At 37.9% G+C, this 13,145-nt stretch overlaps 1 protein-coding gene across 1 annotated transcript; it reads right to left on the reverse strand.

Moving 5' to 3' along the window:
* Positions 1 to 779: 779 nt before the first annotated feature.
* On the reverse strand, positions 780 to 11,963 carry LOC105045807 (E3 ubiquitin-protein ligase UPL4). The gene is made up of 18 exons (XM_010924206.4): positions 11,733 to 11,963; positions 11,014 to 11,633; positions 10,829 to 10,939; positions 10,581 to 10,697; positions 10,277 to 10,435; positions 10,004 to 10,165; positions 6,849 to 7,004; positions 6,655 to 6,776; positions 5,429 to 6,563; positions 4,736 to 4,805; positions 3,390 to 4,615; positions 3,041 to 3,271; positions 2,849 to 2,953; positions 1,976 to 2,056; positions 1,822 to 1,890; positions 1,561 to 1,689; positions 1,384 to 1,467; positions 780 to 1,166 (listed from the first exon to the last, which is right to left on the reverse strand). The coding sequence occupies exons 2-18, from the start codon at positions 11,626 to 11,628 to the stop codon at positions 1,101 to 1,103; spliced, it is 4,638 nt and encodes a 1,545-aa protein (XP_010922508.1). The 5' UTR covers positions 11,629 to 11,633; positions 11,733 to 11,963; the 3' UTR covers positions 780 to 1,100.
* Between the last annotated feature and the right edge of the window lie 1,182 nt (positions 11,964 to 13,145).

Raw genomic sequence — 13,145 nt, forward strand, 5'->3', positions numbered from 1 at the left:
ATAAAAAATGACCATTAATATTTTATTTTTCTGCATAGAGATTCACAAGACGATGGGAATTTTACTGAATTTGGGACCAAATATGGTCCACCTGGACCTCTCTCTCTCTCTCTCTCTCTCTCTCTCTCTATATATATATATATATATATATATAGTGAATTTTCAATTTTCACCTTGGTTTTGATTAAATCTAGATCAAATGATAGAGACGCCCAACTGATAATCCAAGTTATTAAATATAATTTATTATCTTTGAATAAAAAATTATAGGATTTGAATAATACAAAACAATAAATATTTTTTTTTGACCATTTATTGCATAGACTAAAATCCCTAATCATAATTTTTTTTAATATATAAATAATTTAAAAATAATAAATTATATCCAACAATTACATCACCATGTAAAATCTCATTGCCCATGTAAAATCTCATTGCCCGGTTTAAACCTAACCAGACCTAAGTGGAATCCAAAGTGTAGCCTAGAGCTCTATGGAAAACTAGCCCTAAGATCTGCTAGTGTTGCTCGATTACCTTGCCATTGCCAGCCGAGCACAACCAAAGAATGCTAATTACTGGATTGAAGTCGTCAAATTTCAGACCTCAATTTACCCGAAAAATCAAATACTACTCCACATCAGTCTGAACATATTACTTCTGGTCCAAATGAAGTGCTTATGGATGTCTATTAACAAGAAAGAGGAAAAAAAAAGGCCGACAAGAGGTCCATTTGAGAGTTATTTACATGGCAGCAAAAAGATGAATACTGGTGCACCATATATCTGAAGGGTCACTTTATATACCCTGCTTTATGTACAAAGCAAATGAAAGACCAACCAAAATAAACAAGAGTTTCTGCCAACTGCTTCCCATATCCTATCTACAGTTCCACTGTACATGATAAATCAATCATCGACCTGCTTGTTACCACTCTGTACACTGGTCAAGATGGGCTTCCTTTTGTTTCTCCACAATCAGCTCCATCATATACCATTTTGGAACGCATACTATTTACACCACCATCCTCTTGAATTTGATAATTAAAACTTCATACGTCTATATACCTGTGTTCAAATGACATCTACGAGTCACTCTGCAGACTAAGAGAGATGGAAGGACCCTTGTCCTTCTGTTATTGCATATAACATCCTCTGTCTCATTCTCTCCTGCAAACAAATTATAATATGATCAGTACAAACAAATGCCTTTATACAAGTACAATTCAACTTAAAATGGCTTGAACGTAATTCTGACATTTTAGAAAAAAAACATAAAGAGAAAGATGTATTTAGTTCCGATGGACAATGTGGTTCATATCAAAGGTTGACAGTCAGTTTGCAGAAAGGCAACAGGCAATAGAAAAAGGAAATGAAGATGGATGACCTTGGAAGAGTAAGGAGGGAGCTTGAGATAATTAGCACAGGTCATCACACTTGGCAAGTCCATATCCGTATCTTGGCAACAATGCTGCTCATCAAAAATGAATTCTAAGTTGTGAATTCTAACTTGATATGTAAATTCAAATGATGGTTATCTTATAAACTGTAAACATTGACAAACCTTACGAACAACTGTCAGTTTTGGGTTGAGTGCAGCTAAGCCTCCTGGAGGCAGTCGAGGAGCTCCTGTCACAAATTGCAGGAAAGCTCTACGCTGGTCACATTCAAACTCTTGTATGATTTCTAATAACTGTAAAAAAACAAGAAATTCATGACCATGAACGATCAGTACAGTATAAATAAGAAGAGAAGAAGAAGAAGAGGAGGAGGAAGCACTTGAATTGAAGGGGATTGCTGAGAGAACATTCTAAGGAATACTGACATTAACAACAGGAGGACTGCTGGCTGTGTAGCCATGATCGAACTTGATGTGATCCACAAGCTCAGTAAACTGTGAGAAAACAAAAATCATGAGGTCCGACAATCATTCAGTATCCAGCATCATTAAGTAACTAAAAGATTTAAGGAACACATACATCCCAAGTATCTCGCTCTCCACAAAGTAATCGCTCAAGCTCGTCTTCAGTAAAGATTTGGAGAGTTCTCAGCGGAAACACCTAAAATATAGAGAATGTGGGACAAAATGACATGGACAGCAGAAACATGCGTTGAAATTGCCAATACTTGCAACATGAACCACTACCATTTAAACTGATTGAAATGCACAACCAATGACTGGAATCATACAAATCAAAACACAGATAGAAAAGAACTGGCTGAAAATAAATGGAACATCACGATCATTTAAATGAAGAGGGGACAACAACAAAGAGTAGCTAACACTCTCCTTCGTAATTCTAAAAATTATGCCATGACTCCTACTTTGTACATATGCACAAAGACGGAGTATTTTCTCCAGATATGCAGAGAGGTAGAAGATGAGCCCACATTTTGTTAGAATACTGTTGCCAATACAAAGGTCTTTTTTATCCCCTCTGTGATTTTTTACTCATTTTAATTTGAACAATGCAAGCTAACGACCATGACATATTTGATGTCACAATTCCAGACATTCGTATTTGAACAATCACATCCATGTCCTCTTCCAAGACATATCAGTTACCCCTATTCTGAAATAACGTACAACACAAACAATCTACTGATGGTTGTAACACGTTTACCACCAATAGCAACTTTCACGGTTCACAAAGTGTTGCACAAGAATGAACTATGTTTTCTCTATAGAATCCCTATAATTTATGTTTGCATTCTTCAGTTCAGTCATATACATGTAAAATTAAATAAAATATTTTTAAAGTATATCAGATGATTTCTTTCTGAACAATATAGGAAAAAAACAAATTAAAGTAACTTCTCAACAAGTAGGATAGTGTCACAATATTACAGACCTCGTTAAATCCAGATTTGAAAGCTTCCACTTGTCTAGAAATTCCACTCTTGATGGTTGCATGGACAACTAGTGCAACATACTCTTCTAAGTTAGAAATATTTACCTACCAAAGAAATCAAAAGAATGATTATTAAGCTACTGCAAAAGTCAACAAAAAAATATTTCATAAAGAATAGTATTGCATTTTTACCATTTTCGAGTTACTTTCAGAAGCAAGCTCATAATTGGAGTAGCCTGGAAGAGTGAAATCAAGACAAAGATCCTCAATTCTAGCATTGCGGTAATACAAATCTGATACACACTTGCAATTTTCCTTAGAAATGGACTCTAAAAATCTTTTCCTATTGACAAGAGCTTGAAACTCCCGCAGAGTCCCTCCAAGTTCGGGATCAAATGATTGGATATCATATATACCAAGCTCCTAAAGAAATATAAATGCAAAATTTTATTATCAGGCTGTATGATTGAATGAAAAAAAACAAAAAAAAATAAAATAAAATTGAGAGTAAAATAGTTTAGATATAGTTTTAAGAGAAAACCTGCTCGAGGATAACTTTGTAAAATGCTTTAGAAAATGGTATATCTAGGATTCTCCCATCTTTAATTGCCTTTGCTACAAGCTGCCCAAGAAGGGAGAACTTTTTAATTACTTCTTGAAATTGGATTCCATTTGAGAGACTGTTTTCTGCTGACCAAGGCCGAGGAAACAATCCAAAAGGAGCTGGCACAAATCCAAATTCAACCACTTCACCTGATCCAGCATGAAGACCCAGATCCTCTCTCCACATTCCTAACCCAACTTTTTGGAACTCATGACTTACCAATGTATAGAATTCCATAGTTGGGCCTAAGCCAGTGCCTACTTCCTCATTATATTCCACTTCAATAACAGCCTTACTACGAGCATGCAACTCCATCATTTTTGCAGCAGAACCCAGAATATCATTGCGATTAACTTTGAATTTCTTACGGGAAAATGAACCTGACTGTGACCGTCTTTCAATAACATAGTTGGTGTCACTGCTATTCAGATGTTGAATTTGATTAAGCTGAGTGGTTGAAGAACCAAATGCAGTCAAATGGAAGTACTTCCATCTTGCCTCAAAAGAAAATAAGAAAGGGCATGCAGCCATTAACTGACTGCACCAAACAGGCATGCTGCCAGAGCTTAGTGCTAGTGGATCTCGCATTTGCTGCTCCAGTTTATCGGTCAGCTTACTGTTCATGAACTCAGCCTGCGGAACTGAAGACACTGTCACTTTCAGATCATCAAAACTGTGTATTCTACCTTCAGCAAATGCATTGTTCCTTTCATCAGACAAAAGATGAAATGAAACCCTGTTCAAGCCTTCCAGAATGTTCAGCATAAACAATATATCATAGGAGGGATTGGACTTATCAAGTTTACAGGGAAGCTCAGCTTGCACCATACTAGTGAAAAATGATAGTTTCTGCCATGAGAAACCAATTTTGTTCCCAAAAAGGGATGCATCATAAGGCATTTGAGAATCATTGGATTTTGGTTCTGCTCTTTTATATGTTACTTTGTAAATTTCATTCCAGAATTTTGGACCAACAATTACATCAGGTTCTGCACTTAACTGCTCCTGTAGAATTGCTTGATAAAGAGTAATAGACCGATCAAGTTGTTTTCCTTCAAAGCAAAAGCTCAACTTTGGCTCCACACACCCATTTCTTGGAGATGCAGAACCCGTTCTGCCTTCAGCTTGTCTCTCAGCAAGAAATGAAAGGCTGGACGTAGTCACTGAAAGTGAACAAATTTAACAAGTCAATAGTCCTACATAAGATACAGATAATCCATAAGCCTCGATGCATGCTAGATACAAAGGAATAATCTCTATCGTTATTGTTAGAGGGGACAAACCAGCAACTAGATCTCTTTGTCTAGGGCTAGGATCTGCTGACAAAGATTGTCCTTCTTGACATGCAAGGCCCTGAAAAACAAGATAATCAGGAATGACAACAGAAAAGAAGCTTGTCTACCATCAACACTGAAAAATATCAATTTTTTCAGTTTCTTAGCAGAAAGAATAAATATATGTGCATGAACTTGTTTTGAAAAGATAGCAATCTCTAAAATGTTAAAAGTCATTTCATTTTTATCTAAAAGGATACACCTTTCCAGCTTTCCCCCTTTCACCTATCCTTCCCCCTTAAACTCCTTAAACATTAGCAAATTATAAATAATATGAGCTTGAAGATCCTTGATCTTTCAATCCAAAAATAGATATAAAAATCAAAATAAAGAAGTTTGGTTAGCTCATAAATGCATGCCAACTTACAAGAAGCTAGTATTTCATGTGTTATATTTTAAAAATCACTAAAGGAGAAGGCCATAAAGCACCACAAACCACACCAGAACGAGCAAACCTTACTACAGAGTCTTAGGGTTGATTTCTGTAGTCCTTACAATGGAACCAGTACATGCTATTAATAAAAAGGATTCCCATTTTTTCTCCCTCGTGCATGCATGTTGGTGGGACAGAGGTAGGTTAATGTTTGACAAATAAATAATAAACCTAATTTACAAACTTGAAATTGTAAACAGAACTGGTACCTCTGATAAGCTGGAAAAAGATGGTTCCCGCAAGGTCTTGGCAACTATTTCTTCAGGATTCCTCCCTTCAGCATGTGTACTCCCTGATGCAATATCACCTGTGCCGACTATATCCTTTCCTGCAGATTCCACCTGATGTTCATTATTCTTTGCACTAACTTTAGGCCATAGATATCCTTCAATAGTATCCAATGATGAAGAAGGCTCAACATTTAACACATTATCATAGTCATGCAAGGCTGTCTCCCCTTCTTCCCTCACAAAGTGCACTTTTAAGCAGGGGTGCATGGTGGTACGCCTGAACGGGATATCAGCAAAAATATTTCTTGGCTTGGAAACATGGCTCGATATAACCGGAAAACTATCAAAAGAAGATAATGCATTCTGCAATTTCCGTACCAATAATGTCAAAAGCATATTCTCCCATCCCTGGTTCATTTTCGACAAAGAAATATCGGCAAATGTCTGGAACCTCCTCAGTACAGAAAGAAAGTGATTTGATAAGTCACCATCATACAAAGTTCCTTGGAGGTACTTGCCATTGGACAAATAACGTGCCAAGGATTTTACAATTCCACTCTCAATGAACTCAAAAGTGGACATAGTTTCTCCCCCATAAAGCTCCCTCATAACTTGATCTAATACATGAGATAGATGCTCTTCATTTTGTGCACAACCATCATTAGTTGCAGATCTATCCACATTATCATTTAGAACAGCACAAAAAGTTTTGAGCTTCTGCAAGATTTCAGTCAAACCTATCTCAGAATTAACTGCTTCACTGGGGAAGTAGGTAGTCTTGATATGCCTTGCCAAAGTAAGAGCAGTATCTTTTCCAAGTTTGCATGCTTTCATCTCTGAGGATAAAGCTCTAGATGAATCAAATGCATAGCACAAGCATCGAGATATATCTCTGGCAGCCATCTGATTATCTGAGTGTTGCATGTGACTGGACTGTTGTGCAGATTGCGAGCAGTTTTCTTGCATGAGAAGCGAGTCAATTGCATAAATGACACCCTCCTTAACAAAAGAGCTCAAGAAAACACCAGGAAGCTTTTGCATAAGAATCTCAACAGTCTTCAGAGTTGAAATCAACACATGGTGATCTTTCCGGGCCAACAAACCAGCTAAAAAGCTGTAACAAAGACCATTGGAAAAAAATCATATAAACAGATTCCACGATTGCCACCATTGGATACAAACATTAGATTGTGAGTCTTCTTTACCTCGAAATGTTGGTAACCTTGAGCAAGTCTGTAAGCATTTCTGGAGTACTAAAATAAACAATATTGTTTATGATTGAAATACAGGCATAAGAAATGTATAAATTTGCACCAGAATTGACCACCTGTACCAAATATTAAAGAGAGTTTAGATTATACTGTGCAGGTTACAGTGTGAACTGTTTGCATCAACACACCTGGATAGATACAGGCAGAATATCCATTGAAAACTGATGCAGAAAACTAGGTTGATCCATTAAAATCTTTTCCTTGGCTAGCACTACTTGAATATCTTCAACATCTCTTGCCATGGGAGGGATCAGCTGGTTCAGTAACTTCAAAACTTCATGCACCTGTGGTGGAAATGTATTCAGTAAGTTTTAGCATGCTTCCTTCCCATATATAAGAAAATATTCTGAATTGAAGTAACTTTTTTTGATGTTTTTCTTGACAGTTATGAAATTGATTATAGTAGGATGAAAGAAATAATTGAAAGGTCCATTACAGCTTAAGCAACAGTCACAATAAAGCATCTGAATGTAGTTTCTTGTCCTATATAAGAGCATGCATAAAAGCTGTTCTGGTCATTATCTTACGCGAATGCTCTTGATATTTCAAAAAATACTACTTCTAGATCTTGATAATTTCAAAAAATTGAACCCTGTATACTTATAAAAGACAAATTTCACAGATTATACAATCATCTTTATTTGACAAAATGGTAGGTCATAAAACAAATTTATTAGTAAATAAAAAATAAAATCAGGTCAAAATATGTTTGTGTTCCTTCCTGAAGTAAATAACAACAACATAGTAGGAAAGCAGCTCATTGAAAGAGCAAAAATGTTAGCATGAGTGAGATGACATCGAAAGATTGACATGCACAAGCAAAAAATGTGAAAATCATGAAGATGTGTACATAGTTTGACACCACGATAATCATGAGGTAGTGGTCATACAGTGTGAAATACAATATCATAATTGAGACAACTTTATCCCAACTATTTTTTGTATATGCTGTATAAAAGTTTTGTCCCTTGCCTACTAGGATTAAATCCTCTATTAGAGTAAACCACCAAATCCCAAGTAAAAGCTGCTTCCATTAGAGTTTTCATTTGTCACACGCTTCTCTTTTAGACACATTCATATCACCTTCTTAATCTAAGCCTCCCTCAGTCTTCATTGAACCTGTCATTTATAGTGTTAAGCGGAAACCATGCAGGAATACTAAGTGATCAAGAATTTCTAGTCTTCCACATCACAATCTCCAGTGTCAACCATGAGGATCAATGTATACCACAAGTCCCATAAATAGGCCGCACTCATAACTTTCATGTATGTTGTGCATACAACATTTTAAGCTCTCCTCACCTGTCCATGTCTTCCCAATGATGCTTATAAAGCAAACTTAGTTGCAGAAGTAGAATTCTACATAGCATGGTCCCCCTTGAACACCATGATAATCATCCCATGTTTTTTATATCATTTTCCTTCATTGCCAAAATAACTATCTTGCATTACACATGCATGTGCATGCACACACATAAACGCAATTTTTCTTCGGCATTTCAGGAGCATCATATTACTTTGAATAAGCTTTCATTACCTTTGTAATGACAACCATCAATCCTTGAACACCCATCCAGAGAGAGGGGGAGAGAGTGGTGAGGCAATTTGCTACCCTAAAGGTTGAAAAATACATTGATGCAATAGGTTATCAACCAGTTTCCCGGGCTTCCATTTCGAGCCAACGGAACTCAAACTTGACCACCTCTGAACTAAGCATAGAAAACAATAGCTCAAGCTCATTCATCAAGGGCAGCTTAGTATTTGATCAGATTAAGTGACCCTATGAGGTTCAATCAAGGAATTGGGTGACTTGCTGCATGAGCAATACAAGCCTACGCAGTCACTTCAGTTAGCAAGATGTAAAGCTATAATAAATGCCAAAACTACATACTAGTAAAGAGCATAGTTATTGGTAAATGTGTGTTCATTTGTGTTTAAGCAAGCATGCACGTGTGAACATAAATTACGTATTAAAGTATAACCACATTAGATAATATATAATGCATTTAATAATATACACTGTGTAACATTTCTTTGCCCACCCCTTCCACTTTGTCTGAAAATTTCAGCCCTTGTATTATTATTATTTTTTTACTTCTGTTTTCCTTTTTTCGGGATCCCATTCTTCCCCAATTTTACTGCATCCCATTATTTTCAAATTTTTTGCTTTCCATTCTATTAGTTTTCTTGTATATTTTCTCCTCCTTTCCGTTTTTCTTTTTCTTTTTTCATTTCTAGTTGAAAAAATATGTCCACTTTCTATTTTTCCCCTATCTACTAGTGCAGTTCTTCTGATTGTTCCCCTTCTTCATCCTATGGATTTGCTTCTTTTTGTTTTCTTCCCTTTCTATACAATATTTCCTTTTTTTATGTGTATTTTCTCTCCCTTCTTCTTCTGTTTTTATGTATTCTTCCCATCCTCCCTTTTCCATCCTATCTCTATCTCTCTCTGGTTAAATCAAGGCTATTGCTAAACATAAACTCAGAAATAAGTGTAATTTCCATCTCCGTCACTTCAGTTGCAATGGCCTGACAAGTTCAAAATCAATTCCAATACTTTGAACATCATCTTTTTGGTGATTATAAACTAGAATACATAGACAGATTATTTATCAGATTAATATCTGTTGACGACTGCTGATACATTTTAAATTGTTTGTTTTCATTCATGTTTGCTTGCAAGAAATGATTGCTAATTAAATTAAGAAGTATACCTTGAATAGATATACTGTTGTTTTTTCACAAAATTGCAAGGGTTATTTATTCCTTTACTGGACTTCTTGAGGTCTGTTTGGATGGTTGGGCCCAAAATCCTATGGGATTCGTGGTCCAACCACCAAAAATACAGGATTGTAGGATGGACCAGGCCTATTTTACAACCATCCAGGACCATCTTTTGAGTGGACCGACCCAAATCCCATAGGGAGAGAAAAATGTCATTTTTGGGCCCAACCATCCAAACAGGCCCTAAGTAGATCAAATATTTCCGTTTCTATATTAATATGACAAGAGAAAGTACCTCATTCTTGTGCCAAGCATACTCCAATTTTACTCTCTATGTGCATATTTTAGTTTCCACCAGTTGTATATAGAACTGAATTAGATATATAAAATTACTGTGAACTTAAGCAGGAGACTTGAACTGGCTTAAGTCTATTTAACATCTACTCATTGTTGGATTTTCAAAATTGCATTAGGTGACCAGAATCTCCATATAACAGTGTTAAGTGATCTTGTTAACAAGCAAATTTGGATTCTTGTTGAAGTGGTAAAGCATGAAAACCTGATTGGATTGTACATCTTCAAAAGGTGAGTAAGGAGTGCCATGTGAGAGGTCTGAAGCCATTAGAATACTCCTCAATGTGCTGGTTATATTCAGTTGAAATAGGGTCCTGACTGCCACAAGGGAGCTACTGGCGAGCTTGGTGAGAAGACTGATCAAGCCCTGCAGGTGTAGGAGATAAATCGATACTTCTTCTAAAGGAAGCACAAAGATGACAAAACAATGACAACCATAACAAGTGATTTCAGCATAAGAATTTTTATCATAACATACAGTATAAGTTGATTGACTCGGTGACATCCGACCATCAATAGCTATTAAATGCAAAGACTTATGAATCACCCCATGCTTGCACAGTTCATCCAGCAACTCCGGAGAATGGCTGAAAGAATCGGCTATCCTTATCAAGCATGTAGCAACAGTTTCCACGAGCTGCCATTTGCAAAACAGACAAATGTCAGTCTAGAGCAGATAGCTGAGTGATCAACATATGCAAACAATCAAAGCCAAAATTCTTTAAATTGTTTATAATTAATTAAAAAAACAAAACAAAAACATAGACATGAAAAATAGGCACCTTCCGGTCCTCATATTGAAGAAGATTGCACATAGTAGGAACCGACTCCATGACAAGAGAAGAGCAATCTAAAGGAAGTTTCTTGCAGATGTTTGCTACAGTGGAGAGTGCAACTCTCTGTTGTGTAAATTGGAGTCAATCATCCAACATATCAGTCACATAAATTGTCCAAACTATACTGAAAAGAACTAGTTTTTGATTCATAAGTCCCACATAATCCACACCTCCCAGGTGGGGAGAATTCTTACCTGAATGCTTGTTGAAAAGAAATCGATGTAACTCAAGACCGCCATAATTGCCCCTGCTTGTAAGCATGGAACTGGTTGTTTCCGCGATATCTTCTCCAATGCTTGCAAAGACTAAATAGATATAAGAATTAGAATTACAAAAACCCAAGAAACGGCATTAAGAAAAATCCATGATCGACCCAAACCTGCTCGGCCACATCCAAGTACTCAATTGCCAGTAACTTTCCACAGAGGACAGGAAGCGCTCCATGCCTAACAAGAGCATCAGCCGACCTCGGCATCACATCGCAGAGGTAGGTGAGCGCCCGGATGGCGAGGAGCATAACATCCGGGCTAGTCTCGTGGCCGGCCAGCCTCACAAGCACCGGGACCGACGTCTCGATCGGGAAATAACCGAGTGAATCCTCCATGCAAAAGGACAGGACCTCGCAGAGCTCGGTGAGCGCGGCGACCTGCGCCCCTGGCCCAGCATCGTCTTCGAGGCTCGCGAAGATCCTCTGGAACTTCGCCTTACTCGCCCCGCACCGCGAGGGGTCGTCGAACCCTCCGCGGACGTGATCCGGCTCGTCGTCGGAGTCGCAGGAACCGTACGCCGAGTCGCCAGCCCGGTCGGACCGCCCGGAGGAGGAAGACTCCATGTCGCAGTCCGCCGGTTCGGAGGATGACGCGGCACCGGCCACCGCCGAAGGCGGCGCCAACGGGAGAGAGGAGGAGCCCGGCCGGAACTCAGACGAACTGCAGGCCCGCTTATCGGCCGGCATCTGGTCGCCGGCCTCCGCCCGCTTCCGACCCCGATCCATAGTGCCTTCCAAAGATGACGATGATATCACAAAACAAGAAAGAAAGAAAGAAAAAGAAAATAAAAGAGAAGAAAAAATCTCCAAAAAAATATAAGAATTCAAACCTCTAAAAAAACAGATTAGATTAAAGGGTTCCGAGTGTAGCTTCGATCGAATACCGAAACTGGGAGAAGAATCGAGGGAAACTGGTGCTTTTAGACCGATAGGATCATCGGGGATCGGTTCTTCCTCTGGGAAGATCAAGGAAGAGTTCTTCGTGGATCCTATAAACCTGATGAGATCAACTCGGAGTCTACGATCGAGGGGGATTTTTGGGAAAGTTCTGTTCCTTTCTTCTCGTTCCTCTCTTCGATTCGGATTTGGATTTTTCTGTTTTCGTTCTGATTGGAGGTAGATTTCTTGTTTCGTTTCGTTATGGGAAAGGGGAGAGGAACGGAGTTTTGAGGATGGGGTGGACGCCGCACCGCCTTAGTCCAGAGGGGGTCACGCGCGCCGGTTCGGTGCCAGACCGCTTCGATGTTTATAGAGTAGGCCCATATTAGACATGCAATCAAATCCAGACTTCGCCTGGGCATTTATTAAATAAGGCTTTAATCTATTTACCTCAAAGATGTTGCCAATTGTCCTTCAGAAAGATTGCGGGGTCATAAATAGAACCAGAAGAAGCTAACGAATTGAGTTGATTATGTAACATTGTATTGGTCGAATATTCCGAGCTAAATATTTAATTAGATTTGTGAATGGATGACCCGAGCATTCATCCAGAACAATGCCTTTGTCGGTTTTAATGATGTGCCAATGTTCAACTAAAAGTTCAGTACATTGTTAATTTGTTAGATTGCCTAAGTCATTAGGAACATCTCAATTCATAAGTTTCTTGTCTGGCATCAGGCATTGTCATCTTAATGATGCTTCTCACACTTGACCCTGTCAAGTCTATGGATTTGCGTATGTATCTTTCTCTCTTTGTCTTATAATAAAATGTCTAATGCCAAGAAAATTTAACAAGTGATTAATGAAATTAAAATATTAGTTATCGATGAGGTTACTTGCATTAACAATATCATATCCAACACTAAAAACAAATAGATCTACAAGAAGTGGAGATAGATTTATGTAGATGCATAGCCTGAACCAGCCAAGATGATAGCATCTTGTTGATGCCCTCAATTGGACCAATGATGCCTGCATATGTTGATATATATAAGTGCGGCGCATGTCCGCTGCAACTTGAGGAAAGCAATAGTTAATTAGTTAGCAAGCGACTTGTGACCGCAAGAACGCCAAACGTTTGGATCAACACACCAGACAATATGCTTTTGAAATCCCCAAAGCAATGTGGCAACGCCACTACCTTAGTCATGAGTAATTTGCTTTTTCGATGACATATACCGACTTGCCGCACGGAAATTTTTTTTTTTTTTTTTATGGTCACCTACACCATCCCCTCCGTGCGTGTTTAACAATATTTTTTTTTTAAAAAAAATTATATGTATATTTTTTTAAATATTTAAATT

The sequence above is a fragment of the Elaeis guineensis genome, chromosome 5, assembly GCF_000442705.2.
Source record: "Elaeis guineensis isolate ETL-2024a chromosome 5, EG11, whole genome shotgun sequence".
In the NCBI taxonomy this organism is placed as follows: Eukaryota; Viridiplantae; Streptophyta; class Magnoliopsida; order Arecales; family Arecaceae; genus Elaeis; species Elaeis guineensis.

Excerpts from the sequence above, each read along its gene's own strand:
- LOC105045807 (XM_010924206.4), bottom strand. The coding sequence starts at position 11,628 with ATGGATCGGGGTCGGAAGCGGGCGGAGGCCGGCGACCAGATGCCGGCC. Across the intron at positions 6,564-6,654 it reads AAGGTTACCAACATTTCGAG|CTTTTTAGCTGGTTTGTTGG; the intron begins GTAAAGAAGACT and ends TCTTTGTTACAG. Across the intron at positions 2,954-3,040 it reads CTGAAAGTAACTCGAAAATG|GTAAATATTTCTAACTTAGA; the intron begins GTAAAAATGCAA and ends TTTCTTTGGTAG.